Source organism: Equus asinus, chromosome 27 (genome assembly GCF_041296235.1).
Source record: "Equus asinus isolate D_3611 breed Donkey chromosome 27, EquAss-T2T_v2, whole genome shotgun sequence".
NCBI classification, from domain to species: Eukaryota; Metazoa; Chordata; class Mammalia; order Perissodactyla; family Equidae; genus Equus; species Equus asinus.
In genome coordinates, this window is record NC_091816.1 from 1,422,425 (window position 1) to 1,441,565 (window position 19,141).

At 44.7% G+C, this 19,141-nt stretch overlaps 2 protein-coding genes across 7 annotated transcripts in view; one reads left to right on the top strand and one right to left on the bottom strand.

The window, feature by feature from the left end:
- Positions 1-12,871, top strand: part of INTS10 (integrator complex subunit 10) — a 29,983-nt gene extending 17,112 nt beyond the window's left edge. For 2 of the 6 annotated variants that reach the window (XM_044750786.2, XM_044750789.2), the window contains exons 14-18: positions 4,391-4,470; positions 5,627-5,789; positions 6,748-6,841; positions 10,259-10,336; positions 12,472-12,871. In XM_044750786.2, coding sequence (XP_044606721.1) covers positions 4,391-4,470; positions 5,627-5,789; positions 6,748-6,841; positions 10,259-10,336; positions 12,472-12,628 — 572 coding nt within the window. In that variant the 3' untranslated portion in view covers positions 12,629-12,871. Of the gene's footprint in view, positions 1-4,390; positions 4,471-5,626; positions 5,790-6,747; positions 6,842-7,691; positions 7,962-10,258; positions 10,337-12,471 lie in introns of those variants that run through there. The other 4 variants (XM_044750787.2, XM_070499986.1, XM_044750788.2 and 1 more) reach the window with 2 other exon arrangements.
- Positions 12,872-16,494: 3,623 nt separating this feature from the next.
- Positions 16,495-19,141, bottom strand: part of HGSNAT (heparan-alpha-glucosaminide N-acetyltransferase) — a 34,342-nt gene continuing 31,695 nt past the window's right edge. The window contains exon 18 of the mRNA XM_044750997.2: positions 16,495-18,876. Within this exon, the coding sequence (XP_044606932.2) occupies positions 18,695-18,876 (182 nt within the window). The 3' untranslated portion in view covers positions 16,495-18,694. The remainder of the gene's footprint in view (positions 18,877-19,141) is intronic.

Sequence of the window (19,141 nt, forward strand, 5' to 3'; positions counted from 1 at the left end):
AGCTTTAGGATTCAAAGCTGGGAAGTTTTACAGTTCCTCTGAGCTAATCCTGTGTGATCAGCAGGGCTTGACAATTGTGTGAAAAGGGAATCCCTTGCCAAGCTTTTCCTCAGCTCTCACTTCACAAGCAGCTGTGAACGCGTCTTTCTTCCAAGTTCTCTTCACCTCCTGAGCTCGTCTCTGTGAAGAGTATCAGGGAACTCCTTTTTCTGTCTTTACCAGTTCTAGGAAAACTTGTAGATGATTAGTTAAGAAGTATCTCTTAGCATCTCCCTCTTGGGCTGTTTCGAGCCTCACCTCCCATTGCACATTGCTTGAAAACTGCATAAATTGGGTTGTAACGCTCACATAAGAAAGGAAGAAGGACACACTGTCACTGTTTAAGTTTCCACTGTAGAAGTTAGAAAAAGATAAGAAATTAAACTCAAAGAAAGTAGAAGACAGGAAGTAATAATGATAACAGCAGGAATCAGTGAAATAGAAAACGAAAGAGAGAAAGTTAATAAAGCCCAAAATTGTTTTTTGAAAAAAAAATTGATAAACCCCTAACAAGATTGATGAGGAAGAAAGTGAACACAAATTACCAATATCAAGAATGGAAGAGGGAGTGTCACTACAGATCCGACTGAAATCAAAAGGACATTAAGAGAATAAGTGATGAATAACTTTATGCCAATAAATTCAACAATTTAGATGAAATGGAAAAATTCCTTGAAAAAACAACTTAGCAAAACTGACACAAAATGAAACAAAAAATCTGAATGTTGCTGTATCTATCAAAGACATTAAATTTATTATCAAAAACCTTCGCACAAAGAAAACTCCAGGTCCAAATGGCTTCACTTGTGAATTCTATCAAGCATTTAGGAAGAGATAACACCAAGCCTGCACACACTTTTTGAGAAAATGAGGAGGGAACACTTCCCAATTCAGTGTTTAAGGCCAGCACAACCCTGAGAGCAAAATCAAGTAAGAGCATTACGAGAAAAGAACATTAAAGGCCAGTATCTGTCATGAGTATAGATGCCAGAATCCTTACTGAAATGCTAGTGACTCGAATCCAGCAATAGATAAGAAGGATGATACACGTGGCCAAGTACACCAGGAATGCAGAGGTAGGTTAACATGGGCACGTCAGTCGCTGTAATTCACCACATAAACAGATTACAGCGGAAAAAATCATATGATTGTCTCCATAGATGCAGACAGAATTCAATCACATCCGCATTTATCGTTCATGATTTAAACAAATCTTAGCAAACTAGAAATGGAAGGAAACTACCTCAATATCATGCTTAACCATGAAATACTGAATGCCTCCCCAGGTGGGCACCTGTGCAGGGATGTCTGCTCACACCACTTCACTTCAGCACGCTGCAGATTCTGGCCAACACGGCAGGCAAGAACCAGAGAGAGAGGCTGAAAAATAGTGTCTTCATTCAGTTACCACTGTCTTTATCCATAGCTACGTGTTTGACTCCCTGGACAAGCCTAAGGAGTCTCTAAATAAAATAACATCAGAAAACATAAAATACTTAGGGGTAAATTCAATGAAAGGTGCAAAATCATGTTTGTAGATCGGAAGACTCAGTATTGTTAGGGTACCAGTTCTCCCCAAATGTCTCTGTAGAGGCAGTGCAATCCCAGTCAAAATCCCAGCAGACTCTTCTTTCAGGAGAATTGACAAGTTGATTCTGCAGTTTATATGGAAATAAATAGTTTTGAAAAAGACAAACAAAATTGGACAACTTACCCTACCTGATAGCAAGACTTGCTATAAAGCTACAGTTATCCAGACAGTATTGGCATAAGAATGGGAAATTCAGAAATGGACCCACACAAATATGATCCAGTGACTTTAAATGAAGGCACCAGAGTAATTTAGTGGAGCGTGGAAAGCCTTTTCAACAAAGGTGCTAGAGCAAAGGGACTCCCTTGGAGAAAAAAGAGGGGTCCTCAACCCCTGCCTCTCAGTACGCACAAAAAGTAACCTGAGGTGGAGTGGAGACTAAATGGAAAAGCTAAAATAACACTTTTTAGAAAAAATATCTTTGCAACTGGTAGCAGGTAGATGTCTTAGAATACTAAAAACTTTCCAGAAGACAAAAGCATGACAGTTTTGACAATTACAGAAGCTCTTTGAGCTTCATGGGAGTTGATCATACTATTGAGTTTGCTTTGTATATGTTGGAAATTTTCAATAACAAAAGGTTTAACAAAAAAAGATAAGCCCAGACCCCTTCAAACTTATCTCTGTGGAACAGAAATAGGTCTGGTGGGTAAGACTTGGCCTAGCTGACATGAAGACTTATTTTTTTTCTTTTTAAACAATTAGAATATATGGGGGTTTTTTAAAAGATTTTAGTTCTTTTTTATTTTTTCTTCTCCCCAAAGCCCCCCAGTACATAGTGGTGTGTTCTAGTTGTGGGTCCTTCTAGTTGTGCTATGTGGCACACCACCTCAGCATGGCCCGATGAGCAGCACCAGGTCCGCGCCCAGGATCCGAACCAGTGAAACCCTGGGCCGCTGAAGCAGAGCGCACAAACTTAACCACTCAGCCGTGGGGCCGGCCCCAAGACTTATTTTAAAGCTACGCTAATTAAGAAAGCATACTATTGGTATAGGGATTGACCAGTGGAACAGAATAGAGAAACAGGTGGCATTATAATTCAATGGGGAAGAGTGAATTTATCCTGTAAGTGGTACTGGGACAATTGATAATCCAAATGGAAAAACAATACCAATAGAAATGAGATCACTCCTTCATTCATACAAAAATCTTTTAAATTTTAAGATTTAAATATGAAAACTAAACCGTTTAAACTTTTAGAAGATCTTTGTGCCTTTCAATTAGAGAGGGATTTAGCCTACAAAGAGCACACAACATAAAGGAAAAGATTGGTGAATCTGATCACATTAAAATTAAAATAGCAACAAGATATTATGATCAAAGTGAAGAGATAAGCCACAGACTACAAAAAAATTGTCTAGCATGTATAATCAACAAAAACGTAATATCCAGGATTTTCAAAGAGTTCCTTCAAACCAGTAAGAAACAAATGACTAACCCCCCCCATAGAAAAATATGAACAAGAAGCAGAAGCAGAAATCCAAATGGTCAGAAACTATTTGAAATGATTCTCAACCTGTTAGTAATTTGGGAAATTTAGATTAAAACCATAAGCTACAATTTCACATACATCAGAATGCAAAGGTTGAAGAGGGGAGGTGCTGACTGTCAGGATGTGAAGACACGTTGCCCACGTGCTTCTGGAAGCTGTACAGATTCCTCCAGTCACTTTGGAGATCAGTCTGGCAGGACCAAGTTGAACATCTCATCTCCAGGTTCTGTCCCTCTGGATCGGTGATTGTCAAATTTGGGTCCTCCCCCACTGGGAAATGAATTTCAACCAGAAATTTTTCTTTCTAATGAGATAGACTATAATAATATTGTCAAAATGAGTGCATCTCCAGTAAAAAGGGTAAATTTTATTTCATGAACCCTTCGTTTTAGATATATAAACATGTAAGTGTGTGTGTACAGGACCCCCTGTAAAAAGTGTATTCCTTTCTTGCCCTTGGGGTAGAGAAGGATTTAGGATGTAAAGAGCACACATCATAAAGGAAAGGATTAAGGTCTTGGTTTGAAAAATCATTACCTAAAGTTTTTTCCACAAGTGCACAAGAAAATATATCTAAGAATGTTTATTTCAGAAGTGTTTGTAGTATTGAAAAATTGGAAATCTCAATGTCTACCATAAAAGAATGGCTAGATCAATTGTGGTATATGTAAACAACAGGATGCTATGTAACATTGAAAATCAATGGACTAGAGCTACAGATGTTAGTCTCAAAAATGCAGCTTTCAGAAGGATATATACAATATGACACCGTTTATGTATTAGGCATTCCTCTGTTCGTGATACAAATTTCTGTGTTAAAAGTAGGTAATATAAAAGGGAATGAAAAGCACCACATTCAGAACAATGGTTACCTCTAGGGAGGGAGGAAGAAATTGGGATTGGAAAAGGTACACAAGAGACTTCAGCTAAATTTGTGATACTTTATATTAAAATCTTTAAAAATTAAAGCAAACGTTAACATTTCATAAAGCTGAGTGGTAAGCACACTGGCGTTTGTAATATTCTGTGTAGGTAATTGTTTATATATTTGAAATGTTTTATAATAAGTATTTAAGCAAGTTTTGGAAAGAAGATTGATAAATCCAGAGACCATTCAAAAAACAATTTCACCATCACCACATATAATTATGGTTTAGCTATGTTTGAAATCATGACTGTTGCTTTTTTTTTTAAGTAAAGCATCTTAGACGTTTGCTTTTCGAAACTGTTTTCTTTATAATAATGAGCATATTGTGGGCTTTTGTTAGGTTCGGATCTGAAGCTTCTGCCTTGTACCAGCAAGGCTCTCATGCCGTACTGCCTGCATTTGATGTTAGCTTGTTTTAAGGTAAGCGTCAAGTTGATCAGCGTGAAAGAAATTTAATTTGGACTGTTGTTCTGATGCTCTGGAACAGCTTGAATAGAGAGGCTTGAGAATGGATGTTAGTTTAGTCCTTTGACAGTGCGTGCAGGTTGGTACAGTGAGGAAAGCACATGGCCTAGGAATTGAGAAATGTTTATAAATCTCTGCACTAGGCAGAGCGGAGTAGGGAGCGATCCCCATCCTCGAAAAGTCTGCAGATACTGGTGGAGAATACGCAAATAACCTTGCTTGTGGCATGGTCAGTAATTTTACAAATTAATATACAAGTCAATATATTAGCCACCGAAGAAGGGCATACACGTTCTGTTGGGTTCATAGAGGGGTGGTGAGTTTATCATCATGAAGATGTGGTGGGCTTTAGGATGAACAGCAGAGCTGGGGGAGTTTCGGGACTTTGGGAAGAAGCCAGGCCCTTGGCTGCAGGCCGAGTAGAGCCTTCGAGTCGACAGGCTTGACTGTCTCCTCAGGGTCTGAGCAGGAGAGCAGCAGGGTTGGGTCTCCACATCAGCGCAGTAATTCCCACACACAACTCATCATCAGAATCGCTTGGGGCGATAGAAACGGTTTGAAGTGTGATTTTAGGCCTAGCTGCATATTTAAAACAAAAGGTCCTTTGGCCGTTTCTCCAGTTCACACTCCTGCTTCCTTCCTGGCTACTCACTGCCTTTCTTTCACCCCAGTGCCGTGTTCTCAAACCCCTCTCTCCTCGCTGGCTTCTTACCCACCCTCCACTCCCGACTGTTTCCTTAAGAGAATTCCCCAGATTCTTCTCTCTGTTACAGAGAACCACTGTGCTTTCTCTCGCCCTTATTCCCAGATTCACAGCCTCAGGCCCAGCCTGCACGTCCAGCTCCCATCAAGATGCTCAGACGAACACACTTCCAGTGACCCCAGTCCCAGCACGGGGGAACCGAGGCCTCCCTGGTTAGCCCCCCACCCCCAGGAAGCAGTTGGGATGTTTGCAGGGCAAGTTCGCTTGCTGCTCCGTGCCCTTCTCCCTCTGAGGACCTTTGTCCCACATTTTCACTAGCAGCGTGTTTTTAAGAGTGATGTTTGGTGTGTTTAGATTACTCCGTGATTTCCTCTTCCTTCTGTGTCTGCATGAATCCTTCTCTTACAGCTCAGAGCTTTCACGGACAGCAGGGATGACATGGCCCTGGGGCACGTGATCGTATTGCTTCAGCAAGAGTGGCCACGGGGAGAGAATCTTTTCTTGAAAGCCGTCAATAAGATTTGCCAACAAGGAAACTTCCAATATGAGAATTTTTTCAATTATGTTACAAGTATCCTTTTTCTTACTTAAGCATAAGAAGTTCTGATTTTTTTTTTTAAGAACGAATGCATTGTACTAAAAGGAATGAAGCATTCTGGGTAGAAATAGTGGTTTTCGCTATTTAGGGGGATAAAAGAAAGAATGGTGATTAAAACTGTGACTGTGGCACTTGGTCTTGTGAAAGTCATAAAAGACTGGAAAGAGGTAATGCAGGAAATCAGGAATATCACCAACCCTGTTCCGTTTTCCACTTCCAGCAACTTCTAGGAAGGTACCCAAGATGCCCAAAGTAATAGCCTGCATCTTCCTGACAGGCCCAGAGAGGCTGGTTTGGCCATAGAATGTAATAGTTCATTGATCTTTGTCTATCAGAAGAGGGCCTCCTGGGCATTGACTGTCCCCTGGCATCAGTTGTTAGTGCACCATGCCATACCTGTCACAGCTGTTGCCGAGTACTCACAAAAGATGCTGCCCAAGCCAGCAGTTGCCTTCAGCGATGGGGAGTGTGGTATTTCATACTGTCTGTTAGGGAGAGGCCACCTGGAACCGAAGGTTACACGTCAGTTTGGTATTTATTCTTTGCTTAGCTTAATATAGTATTTTGAGTTGCAAGGAATCTGATATCCTTGTCCAAGTGCCTACAGCAATAGTTCTTAGCCTTTTGGGGGGATGCGACACCCCCAGTGCCAGTTTCATTTCTTATTAAGAAGACAAAAGATTTTGCTCTTATGCCCACATAGACTCTGCTTAATTTTCAGCTATATGAAAAACATGCTTGTCTTTGTGAGATGGCTTGGTTGGTATAGGAATCATTCATTTTGGAGTCAGACAGACCTGGGTTCCAGTACTGACTCTGCAGTTAGGGGGCTGGCCGTGGGCCAGTTCCCCGATCGCTGCGAGCCTGTTTCCTCTTCAGAGAGAGCGGGCACCTGGTTTTCACATGAGGTTAACCTGAATCTGGCCTGCAGATATTGATATGCTGGAGGAATTCGCCTACTTACGAACTCAGGAAGGTGGGAAGATTCATCTGGAGTTACTGCCCAATCAAGGGATGCTGATCAAGTAAGCGTGCTTTCTTTCGCTCTTCCGCGCCCAGTGCTCAGCTTCTGTGTGCTCGTAGGAATGCTTGTAAATTTCTCTACCTTCAAACATTGAATAGAAAGGCATCCAAACCTGGTCTCTGTTTTGAAAGTAGATTTGATTCTGGGTACCTTTTGAAAAACTTGGCATTTCCTTAACTGTCTCTCTTAAAACATTGTTTAAATTGGAGTATTTCTGTCACTTTTGATACTTTTTCACTAGGTAAAGTCTCAATCATGGTACCTTTTCCTTTCCAAAATTTACAGACTGATTCAGTAAGTTTCTTATTAGACGTAGAGTGCTTTTAATTAAGAAAAGCCATGTGTAATCAAGGTTGTGCCAGGTTAGGAGAATTCATTAGGAAGCTGCAGACTTCGTTCAGGAACTGTCGTTGGCTGTCTGTATTTGGTGGAAGCGCTCCTAAGCAGTCCCCGTTGCTGACACAGCACGGAGAGAAGTAGCACACCTGCCCTGGCGATGAGGCCGGGCCCTTGGTCTCAGGCATGCACTCCCACACCCGGATGAAGTTAGTGACTACTGGTGGTTTTTAAACAGCTGACAGTCTTGCTTCTGCCCTTCAGTACTCACTGTAGTTTGGAGGATAGATCCTTTGTGCTGTAAATGCCACGTGTAGTTTTATTTTCACACTGCCTCCTCTGTGTCCTGCATATTCAGTGTGTCTGTAAGTCAATGTAAGTCACGCAAGAGACAACCCTGAGCGAGAAGAGACTGTTGCTAAGGCTGAAAACATTTTCCTTTTTCTGTCAGTTGTGAGATGAATGAGTTTTCAGTTGTTGAAAGCAAAAATCCACAACTTGTTCTGTCTTTGCAGAGTCTTGGAAATGTTGAGAGAGGGAAGTAAGAGAGGCTCATTCTCTTGTATAACCTCAGTAATTTGGTGCATAGCAAACGTGACTTATGTCCTATCAAGAATTTGCTGGTGGAATCCATTCTAAAGAAGAGGAAGATAAAGTGGGGTTCTTGTCTTTCATCTTGTAAATGTTATTAAACATTCTAAATATTTAAAATAAAAGAACAAATGCTCTTTTATGAAAACACAAGACAAGACCTTTCTACGTTAGGTTGCTTAGGCAAGATGGACTGCACATGCTCATCTTCCCATCGCCACTTACTCCCCTAAGACACTTAGTGAAAACCACAGGAAAAATAATTGCATCTTCAAAATATTCTTAACAGGGTTTGAGAATAAACATTACTTTTTGATATGAGAGCCTAGGTAACCCCTTTTGTGTTGTGATTTCTAGGTTTTGAGGCTGGATATACAAACATACCTTTAATAGCTTTTTAGTTAATTCCATTAACATTCACCATACAAATTCTAATATAGAGACAGCCTTAGTAGAATAACCCCATTCACTTAGGATTAACCCTACAGTGGTCCTCCTTTTACTTCAGTAACACACAACCATTTGTGGAAATGGGAGAGAATGGATTGTCAAAAAATCAACAACTGAGGGGCCGGCCCGGTGGCACAGCACTTAAGTGCCCACATTCTGCATCAGTGGCCTGGGGTTCGCTGGTTCAGATCCTGGTTGCAGACATGGCACTGCTTATCAGGCCATGCTGTGGTAGGCATCCCACATATAAAGTAGAGGAAGATGGGCACAGATGTTAGCTCAGGGCCAGTCTTCCTCAGCAAAAAGAGGAGGATTGGTGGTGGATGTTAGGTCAGGGCTAATCTTCCTCAAAAAAAAAAAATAAATAAATAATAATTAACAATTGAGGGGCTGGCCTGGTGGCTTAGCAGTTAAATTTGCACACTCTGCATCAGGGGCCTGGGGTTCGCAGGTTCAGATCCCAGGCATGGACCTATATACCACTTATGAAGCCATGCTGTGGCAGGCATCTCACATGTGAAATAGAGGAAGATGGGCACAGATATTAGCTCAGGGCCAATCTTCCTGAGGGGAAAAAAAGAAAATCAACAGTTGAATCTCAAACTTCATTATACTGAAGTTTCTTCTTTAGCCCTTTTTTATTGAGCTGAATAGTGACATGGGTACATGCAGACAACCCCTAGGACAAGGGATGAAAGCAAGGGGGCATGGAACACCCCGGTGATAACACTGTAAGGGCAGAGATACAGAGCAGGCATTTCTGATGGCTTTGGAGGGATAATCTCATACTCCCACCATGGTCACTAGAGCCGTAATTTCTTCTGACTCCCTGTAGAAGACCATTAAGCCTCTTAGGGAACTGCTGTTCCGTCTGTTTGGAAGCAGGAATAGGGACTGTTCCCTCGTGAGCTGAGCCTGTAGGAATTCCCCCGTGCTCACTGTGTGAGTCTCAGAGCTCGTCTGAAAGCTGCAGTTCGGTTTCTTATGCCTCACTGCAGCGGGGAAGCATGCTGCGTAAGCCGGAACGCTCTTGCTAATCGAGGTATGGTTAGAATCTGTGTAAAACTATCTATATTCCTTTTCCCTTTGGGTTCCAAACAAGTTCTCTGAAGCCACTGCAGACCTTCTGGGTGGCCCCTCCTGTGAAAGGCAGAGATGTTGTGAGCAGTGCACAGCCCTGCCCTTGGGTAAGATTGTGAGTCTGTCCTAGTTGTGGCCTCTCGGATGCGAGCAGGTATGGTACCAACACTGAGGGCACTGGGGCCTGACCAGCGGAGGGGTAAGCTCGCTATTCGTTACGTAAACATTTTGCTCTTATGTATCTGAAAATAGAGAAATATTTTTATGCTGATATTTGCAGTATCTTAGTTGCATTAGACTGGTTGAAAATGGAAAACAGTGTTCCATGTCTGCTCTGAATAGAGTGGGTAATGATGTTCTGTGAAGTAATTACCCAGCTAATGTACTCAATCTTTGTTGTTACAGAATTCTGCAAAGCCGTGAGTCCCAGACTCTTTTCTCCCCCATCTGTTTCTTTTCTCAATATTTTTTAAAATTTAAACTCAGCCTTTCTTTATCAGAGACATTACCAGCCCCTCTCGTCCTCTCGGAAGGGCTCCTTCAATCTGGGGCTTTGTTCCTGTCAAAGATGGTTACAAAGTCAAGGTTTATTTCTGGCTTGGCTGGGCATAGTGGGGAGAGTGAAGGAGGCTGGATTTGAACCGTCTCTTCTCAAATGTAACCCCTCTCCCCATGGCCATCAGTTGCATCTCATCGTCCTCTTCCTCAGTGGTTGCTTTTTAACCAAATCTCAAGTGGGCTGAGCTCAGGGACCAGGAACCACGCTGCCTCTGGACGTGCTGGGAGCCGTGCTCGCTGGCTTCCGCCGTCCTGCCCCGGAGCTGCGGCAGGGGCCGGCTTGTGGAGGCTGGAGGCCTCGGGACGGTCCGCCCCGTCTCGAGCACTGTCTCCAGAGTGTTGTTTTTGCAGTGCAGGGGGAGTCGGTGTGGGTGTTTGAATGCTGCTGTTTGCTGTTTTAAAGGCCTTCTAGCCCTCCCATGGGGTTACTGCCGCAGGAATTCTTACCTGTGCTTCAGCCCAGCATACAGACTGCTGACAGGTACCAAGTGGAAAACACCTGCTCATAGTGTGCTGTTTGTCACGTTTCCTGCCCATGGTTTTCAGCTCTTTGTTCTCAGTGCTCTTTTTCATGCTTTATTTATTTTTTTAATTTGTTCTGCATTCCTTGGCAAACCATCTGGTTGTAATATTGTAACATTTCTTATTTTTTCCATAAGTTGCCAGTGTTTTTGTGTTTGATTTAAAAATCATTATGGATCTGGAAAAAAAAAGTTGTATAAAACTGTCTTAGATTAATTTCACATTAGATTAGGCACTAAATTGTGATTCTCTTTTGATAAAACATAAGGCATTCGGTCATAAATGTTTAAGGATGCTGAGACTTATTTTAAGCAGATTTTTGTTCTTGGGCTTTCCTGTTAGGGACCAGTGCTGGGGTTTTGGTCCAGACATGCGTTAGCACAGGGTTTTCCTGTCCCTGATACTGTCTTTTTAGACCCCACCCTCTGAACTGAAATATTTGTTAGGCTGGAGCGCCACTTTTATTAGCTGATTTATCCTGTTCTTAAACCACAAAAGCTAACTAATTCTCTCTTCCTCCAAGCTCACGGGGCGGGGGGTGGGCAGAGGCTCTGACAGAAGTATAGCTGAGCCGTGCAGCTCCTGTGTGCGGAGACAGCACCGCTGAGCGCTGCCGGCGGGACCCAGCATCCTTACGCTTCCCTCATCCTGAGGGGAGATGTGGCTCTGGGCCGTCGGTGCCCTTTAGCTTACTCTCTGCAGATATCGGTCTCTTTCGGTTGGTCAGAGGGCTGGCTCCTGTTTGGGGTTGCCGTCTGGGACCCAGAAGAGCCGTTTCTGGGGCTGCATAAAAAAGTCTGTGTCTGCTCCCAGTGGGCCTCAGCCTTGGCCTCGCTGACACTGTGTCCCCTTACTGAGCTAACCATGGACTTGACCAGAAACGCCCACCGAGAGCTGTGCCTTTTCTCCTCGGCGCTGCCGCCTCCCTGCGCAGTGCTCTGAGATGTCCGTGGGCACGGAAGGGTGTCCTGGAGTATCTTTACTAGTCTAGCAAAGCTTGGGGGTTTTTCTTCTGTTGCATTGCAACGTTATGACTTCTGTTATTTTATCTGATAATACAAGTTTTAAAAAACAGAAACATTTTAGAGTGGTTTCAACAGTTTTATTTTGGCCAATTCATAAAGATCTCATCTTAATCCTTGTCACTGTGTCTGAGGGAAGCTAAGCAGGAGGGCCGGGAGTGGAGGTGGCTTCTGTCTGTCTCAGTTCCCAGGTCACTGTGCTAGCACTTGCAACTCCTTTCCTCTTCACTCAACCCACTGAGTTTTGCTAGACTCTTCTTTTCCTTTCTTCGTTTTGGTGCCTTCAGTTTTCTGGGAGTTCCTTCTTTAAAGCACACCTTTTGGGGCTGTAGTTAGAGACCTTGCCTTTGCCCCCACTGACCTTTCCACAGACATACCGGTCTCCTGAGCTTGAGGACCACCTCTGGTCTTCACTAGGCTTTTGCAGGCCGCTGACCACTCCAGTGATTCTGCTTCTCTCCCCCCACCTGTGCCAGACTCTTCTGGGTCCCCCACCTCCTCCTGCGGCTTCTCAGACAGACGTGAGTCTGGATGGGCTCAGCGCCTGGAGGAGCTGCCCGTCCGGGGGTTGGGGAGGGGGCGCGTTGTGCTCAGGCACTGTGCACAGTCCCGAGCCTTTCTGAGCCTGTCACGGAGCACTGGCCCGAGGGTCTTGGACCCAAGCCCAGTTTGGTGGCAGGCTCATTGTGGTTTCCCTCCTCCCTTGCTGCTGCCTTTGCGGTTGGCGGGCCTGACTGGCCACAGCTGTGTGGCCAGTGTGGCTGTACCGAGTTGGCCCCAAATAACTGAATTGTGCACGAGTCGGCACAGGGGCGCATAACATCAGAGCTGCGGGAGTTCAGAAGCAAAGCAGATGGCATTTTACCAAACATTTAGATGTTTACAGTAGCCTTTTATTGAGTGATAAAGATGTCTCTCTAGCGTTCAGTCTTTCTAGAAGGAATGGGGCGGTTTGCTCGGGACTTTTCTTTTTTGACACATAGATTGAGGCAGCTTTATTCCTACCCCAGAGCCCGGCCGGCGATGCCGTGCTAACGGAGGTGTCCCTCTGTTTCCCTGTCGCTGCCCTCAGGCACCACACGGTCACACGGGGCATCACCAAGGGCGTGAAGGAGGACTTCCGCCTGGCCATGGAGCGCCAGGTGTCCCGCTGTGGGGAGAACCTGATGGCAGTGCTGCACAGATTCTGCGTCAACGAGAAGATCTTGCTCCTTCAGACTCTGGCCTGACCGGAGGCCTTTCTGCCGGTGGCAGCTCTGAGCCATGTAATTTTGGGGGAAGACAAGCAAGCAGTGAAAAATGTTGCTGTTAACAACTCTTAAAGAGAAGAAAACCATCTGAGTTCTAATTCCTTGGTTGCCTAAAAGTAGTTCGCAAGAGTCTGAGAAGCTATTTTCTATTTTTGTCATTTTTTGTAGTTTTTGTAAAACAGAAGAATTAACCTGTTTTGTAAATAAAAATTATGCTAAGTTTGGGGTTGTTAAAAGTTTATTTTAATTCTCATGAGTTTCTGAACAAGGGTGCACTTTACTTAAAAAGACATTCCTTCCATGACCTGAAGACTTTATTTTCCATAGTTAGGCTTTGGTAAATATGACATATCAGTGTAATGGTAGAGCGTTTCATTCGCAAGTTTTAATACCAAAACCTTTATGCTGAAATGAACTTGAGCGGCCTTCCACTGAAGGAGCCAGGGGCGGACTCTGCCCACAGCCCCGGCTGGAGTGGGGCGGGGCCTCCCATCCCGGTGCCAGCCTGGCTGAGCCCTGGCTCTGCCCGCCCTTTGCCTGCCCTGTACCGGGGACAACTTAGGCGCTCCGTGCCTCCAGCTTGGCGTTGGAAAGCAGGGATGATGGCTCCTCTCTGCAGCTTGTCGTGAAGACTGAGTGTGACTCCACGTGAGCTGTTTGAAAAAGCGCTGGCACATCTGAGTGCGGCCAGTGTCAGGGGTGTTTCTTTTGCTGTTCCTGAAATATATCAGGTAAACATCAAACAGATGTGTTTCTAGGGTCCATTTAAGAATGAAAGAGCTGGTTGGCTGGCCCCCTGGCCGAGCAGTTAAGTTTGTGCACTCTGCATCTGCAGCCCAGAGTTTCGCTGGTTCAGATCCTGGGCGTGGACCCAGCACTGCTCATCAGGCCATGCTGAGGCGGCATCCCACATGCCACAACTAGAAGGACTCACAGCTAAAAATATACAACTATGTACTGGGGGACTTTGGGGATGAAAGAGAAAAAGAGGAAGATTGGCAACAGATTTTAGCTCAGGACCAATTTTCCTCACCAAAAAGCATACTTGAAAGGAAAAAAAGAATGGAAGAGCTGAGAAGTTCAGTTACTTTGCATAAAAAGTATTAGAAGTCTTTTCTATGTAAGACCCTGTTGATAGATATATTGAATCAGTAAAGTAGGTTAATTAATAGGCATCTGATCTCAGAAAGTATTTCAACTGGCTCTAAACACTAGTTTGAAAGTGTCTGTCTGTCATAGAGTCAATTGCAAATAGACACACCGTCCTGTTGCTTGCATCGTGGAGTGTGTTCTCCCCCAACAGCTTTCAGAGTAAACCCTCTCCTACCTTTTGGTTTTATAACAACTTCCTCAGATAGTGTTTGGGGCAGCACACATCAAAACAAGCCTTTCTGATACCCAAATGTGCAGGCACCATATAAAAAAGGACCAGTCATCTTTTTTTTAAATCTAGTGGTGCCACTCCTGTGTGCAGAATTGCAGGGGAGGGCCCTAGAGGAAAATGGAAACCGGACTGCAGACCACTGGCACTTTGGGACCCATCCAAACCCCTGCACTGAGAGACTTGACCAGACCCCAGACTCCTTCCAAAAGCTTAAGGTGTGTCCCTGGATGACCCCAGCCGCCCTTAAAATGCCTGCCTGGGAAAGCTGCACGCTGCCGGGAGAATTGACTCTCGTTCCAGCCGAAGCGTGATGTGAGCAGCCAGTCCCTGAACCCGGTAGGAGCAGTTACTTAAGAAAGCTTGCAGTTAGAACTCCTCCTCTGCCCTTTGAGGTGTAAAACTGCCACCAAGCTGTTTCTTCAAGGAGTTGTCTCTTTGAAATGCAAACATCCAGGGAGGATAAGGGCCTCATTTCATGGGTACCTTGCTTCAAACTGCACCACTGTCTCCTGCCAGATCTGGGCGGCCTGATCGCATGGACCAACCCCCTTGGCACAGCCTGCCGTGTGTCAGGAAGCCCTGGCTCACACAGGGCCCTCTTCCCTACTGCCGTCACATTACTAGAAAGCCTGCCCTCCCCGCTCTGAGTCTGGCTGTGATGTCTTTGACGCAGGGCAGGTGTCACCTGTGATTTGTTAAACTGATACAAGCCGTCACCTGGGCAGAGCTGAAACAGACAGGGTTTGGATAGATGGAGGTACCAGTTTCGAAGCCAAATGACATTCAGAGTTTAATCAAATATCAGAAGAAAAACTGTCGCTTATCGAAGTGGAAGGGCATGACTACAAATAGAATAAAATAGAAGAATCAACAACTAGCCATGAAAGGTGGGAAAAATCTGAAAAATAATTGAGTTCTATAAAGTCCCACTAGTGAGGACAGAATTCCACCAGAGCCCAAAACGGTAATGTACACTGGGAAGCCGTGTGCCCAGTGCTGCACGGGGAGGGCCAGCTGGCTGCGCAGCGCGGGATGGAATTCTGCAGAGGAGAGCCTGCGAGACAATGGCCTTTTGTTTGCGCAGTGTTCTGAGGGACCAACGCCATTAGGTAAGGGGTATGAAGTCGGAGGCATCTTGTGACATAACGGAACATCCAGCACTTCCGTCAACTTTCAATTTGGAAATGCATGTAGCCTGGAGGAAAACGGCCTAACAATCACTGGTTCCAAGGGAAGACAGCCCGCTTACTGCACTCTGGTGAAAACAGACCACAGAGAGCAGCTGAAGACAAATGCTGGCTGCGCGTTTTCTCGCCTGATTTCAAAATTAAAAGATGCGTTGGAAGCCTCAGAAGCTGGGATTATGCCAGACGCCGTGCTGTTACAGGGTCCTGGCACCCTGTTTAGCACTGTTAAAGGGCTAGCCCTGTTTCTTATAACTGATACAGAGAGCGCGTCCTGAAAGGCTGTTAAGGCAGTTTGATATGTTGAGAAATTTTCTCAAAGTCCATTTGTCTCCCCATTTATTTGGAAAACAGTTACATTAAAGGAAAAATAAAAACTAGTATCTTAGCATCTCATTTAAGCTTATACTCCTGATACAAACCGGATTATTGTGCATTTATAAAATTGGCCAGTGAAAAGAGGTAAAGTGTAAGACAGCAGTTTATTCAATTAACTTATAAATATGAATTAGGAATCTGAGTACAAAAAGGAATAAACCACGTTGAATTATTACATCCCTACTCTAGAAGAGTGTCTCTGCTTTGTTACTTAAGGACCCCGCGCAATGTCCCTGTGAGATGCAGCCCGCCGTGTCAGCTGCAGTCCCATCAGTTCTCGCTGTCGTCCTGTGGCCACTTCCCGTACTGCCACTGGCTCCAGCACACACCGCGCCCTCCCGAAGGAGGGAGGTGGTCGCATCCTGACAGCCCTGCGCTTGGTCAATCTAGGCTCCCTTTCACTGCTGCTTTGGCAGGTCACGAGAAGCACCATTGAACAGCTTCTGGGAAGGGTTTTCTGGCTAAAAATGACAACACACACAGAGGGTGTACCCTCTCCTTCCAGTGTCTCGTTTGCTGAGTGGCTGTCACCGCGGCAGCCATCTCACAGCCCTGAAGGGAGCTGGCTGAGAGCGAGCAATTTGCTGGAGCCAGCCTGCCTCTTACATGAGAGATTTCCCCTTATGACCCAGCTGAATGAGGATTTCCTGTTCCCACCCTTCAAGACATCCTAACTGACGTGCTCCCCAACTGGAGAAATGCTTCTGGATAACTCATCGTGAGTTGGAGAGACCCTACGCCGCTTTACGTGCTGGGACTCAGGATGACACCGCTGTGACGTCCGTAACGCCTCACTGCAAGAGAAGGGAGGCAGCAGTTCCTCGAAGATGGCTGTCCGCTACACGTTAGGCGAATTTTGTCAGCACTTAGATATTAAAAATACAAACAACCGCCACTGCTTTGCTTTAAATAAATGTTTATTTAGTGCCTGCTATGTGTGAGGCACTCTGCACCACAAAGAATATGCAGATGAACAAGGCATAATTCTTGCACTTAACAAGCTCACAGTCTAGCATGGGAAGTTAGACATATTCACAAACAGCTATCACACAAGGCAGAAGTCGACAATGCCGTGAGATTGATCCCAATAAGATATGAGAACCCAGAGGGAGAAAATACTACTTTTGGATGAGAATAAGATTAGAGAAGGTGCCTTAGAAGTAGGGGTTAAAGTGACAGGTCAAATGTAGATAGGAGAAAATTAAGAGGAAAAGGTAATCCAGGACAACTCTAATCAAAGTCAGAAGCAAGAGGTACTGGCTGTGTGACAGTGGGAGGAGTCTGGTCGGCTGGATAAGCAGGGGGCATGAGGGGCTGGGGAGAGGAAGCTGGGAGGTGTGTTGGGCTCCACTGAGGATGGTTTATATGCTGGGAAAGCTGTTTCAGCTTCTGTGGAAGTTTTCATAGAGGTGATTTGATCTGAGCTCTGCTTTATAAAACAATCTGGTGGCAATGGATAGAGACTTTACAGAGGAGGGACTGAGGGAAGGAAGCCAGTTTAAAAATGATTACAGGAGTCTGGACTGGAGCTATAGGACAGTGACAATGAGAATGAGAAGTTACAGGTGGAAGATGGAGACAAGTGAGACCTGGCAATGACTAGATGGGGGAAAGGGACAGAGGAGGTGAGGTGGGTGACAGATAACGGCAGTTTTACACCTAGAGACGGAGAATGATCCATTCACAGAGCTAGGAAGAGCCAGAGGCAGAGGCTGGAATCTGGGAAGAGGTGAGCCTGGACGCTGGCGGACAGCCAGGTGGAGGGTCCGGCGGGCAGTTAGAGTTGGGATGAGAGTCCATGCTGGCGGTCCAAGCTGGAAACACAACCAGAAAGTCGCCCGTGCAGCGGCGACAGTCGAAGCATTGTGGAGATGGGCCCATCTGACCCTGGAAAAGCAGCTCTGAAGTATAGTCCAGCATCACATCTTCCTTAAATAGGGAATTCTCACGGAAAATTCACCAGTATGATGGCGCATCATATGAAAAGTGCTGTTTCTCTTGGTGTGTTCTCCTGGCTTCGCTCCTGAGAAACTGTCTTCAGTTCTGTGATTCCGAGCAGGAAAACTGCCTCCATTGTGGAGGGTCATTCTGAAAAGACTTACTCCAATGAGAGTTTTTTAAACTTTTCATTATCATTTATTTTGAAGAGTTTTCTGTAATAAAATTATTTTTCTAAGGACTTCATAAAAACCATTGATGTATCTATCCCACCTCACTGAATCTAAGAGTTGGAAAGGACCTGAGAGGGTATCACTGTCTCCCTTACTCACAGATGAGGAAATCGAGGCCCAGACAGGCCGAGGGACTCGCCTGGCATCTTACAACAGCAAGGATGGCAAAGCTGGAGCCACGAGCAAGATAGCATGCTTTTCTCTCGTCACAGCCATGTCCCTGAGTCCCAGCTGCCATCAAGACACAAAGAGAGACAGATAGATGGAAAGATAGGTGATTGACAGAGAGGGACATAAGCAGAAAACTATAAGCAAGAGTGGCTGGAAATAACACAGCTACATTTTAACTTTTTTTTTTAAGTGGAGAAAAAGAAAAAATGGCTTCTGATAGGAAGGCATTTTTTGGACCCACCAATGCCTTCCAGATCTGACAAGGAAATTACTCTTTCTTGAAATATTAAACTGCACTTAACCAAAAATATTAGACTACATTACCACACATCCCACTCAAGAAGCTTTGTAGTCAGCCCCACGAGCGACGATGGCATTCTTGGTTGGCACGTCCACACATGCAAAGGCAGTTTGCAGGAAAACAAGATCAACAGGAATCAGACCTCAAATTGTTTTATCCATCACAGAAGCAAAATGCCCACGGTAATTCCCTTTTGAAAAATTCAACGAGAATCCTTAGAATGAAGTTCTAGATACATCCATTTACATAGAAGATGAAAAAAAAAGACAACCACATTCCAAATCTCTAAGTCCCAGATATTCAGGCAGAGTTCAGGCAGAAACTAGCCTTGGGGCCTCCGCGTCTACTCCAGGAGTCTGGAAATACCGCATCCTGTCGTCTTTATCATTAATGGTGCCCTTTAATAATTCCCCAGGCCCACTAGAGTCTGCCAGCAACACATTTCAGCTGGAGCTATCATATTTTCCAAAAGATCTTCTTTTTATAGAGAATGTAGGCAATGAGCACCCAGAGAGCGGTGGCAACTATGTTCTGAGTGAGGTGTTCTCTGTGCGACTGGTCATCCCCCAGCTTCCACTGGAAGGGGAAGTAGCTCTCGAACACCTCATGGCCAACATACACCAGGATAGAATTCATTCCTGAGGAGAGACGCAGATCACGTTTGCCCGAGTCACAGCTGATCATCTCTTTAAGTCTTGAAATTTGACATTATTTCAGTGAAAAAACAGAAAGCCCACACTTATACTTAAGTGTAAACTATATCAAAAAATTACTAGAAAATACTCATAACTGTAGTTCTTAAATACTAAATCTGAAAGGAAAGCCAAAATTATTAACTTATATTTTCTAGACAGAAAACTTGAGGTCCACAGAATGTAGCTATCAGTACAATCAGAGGCTGAG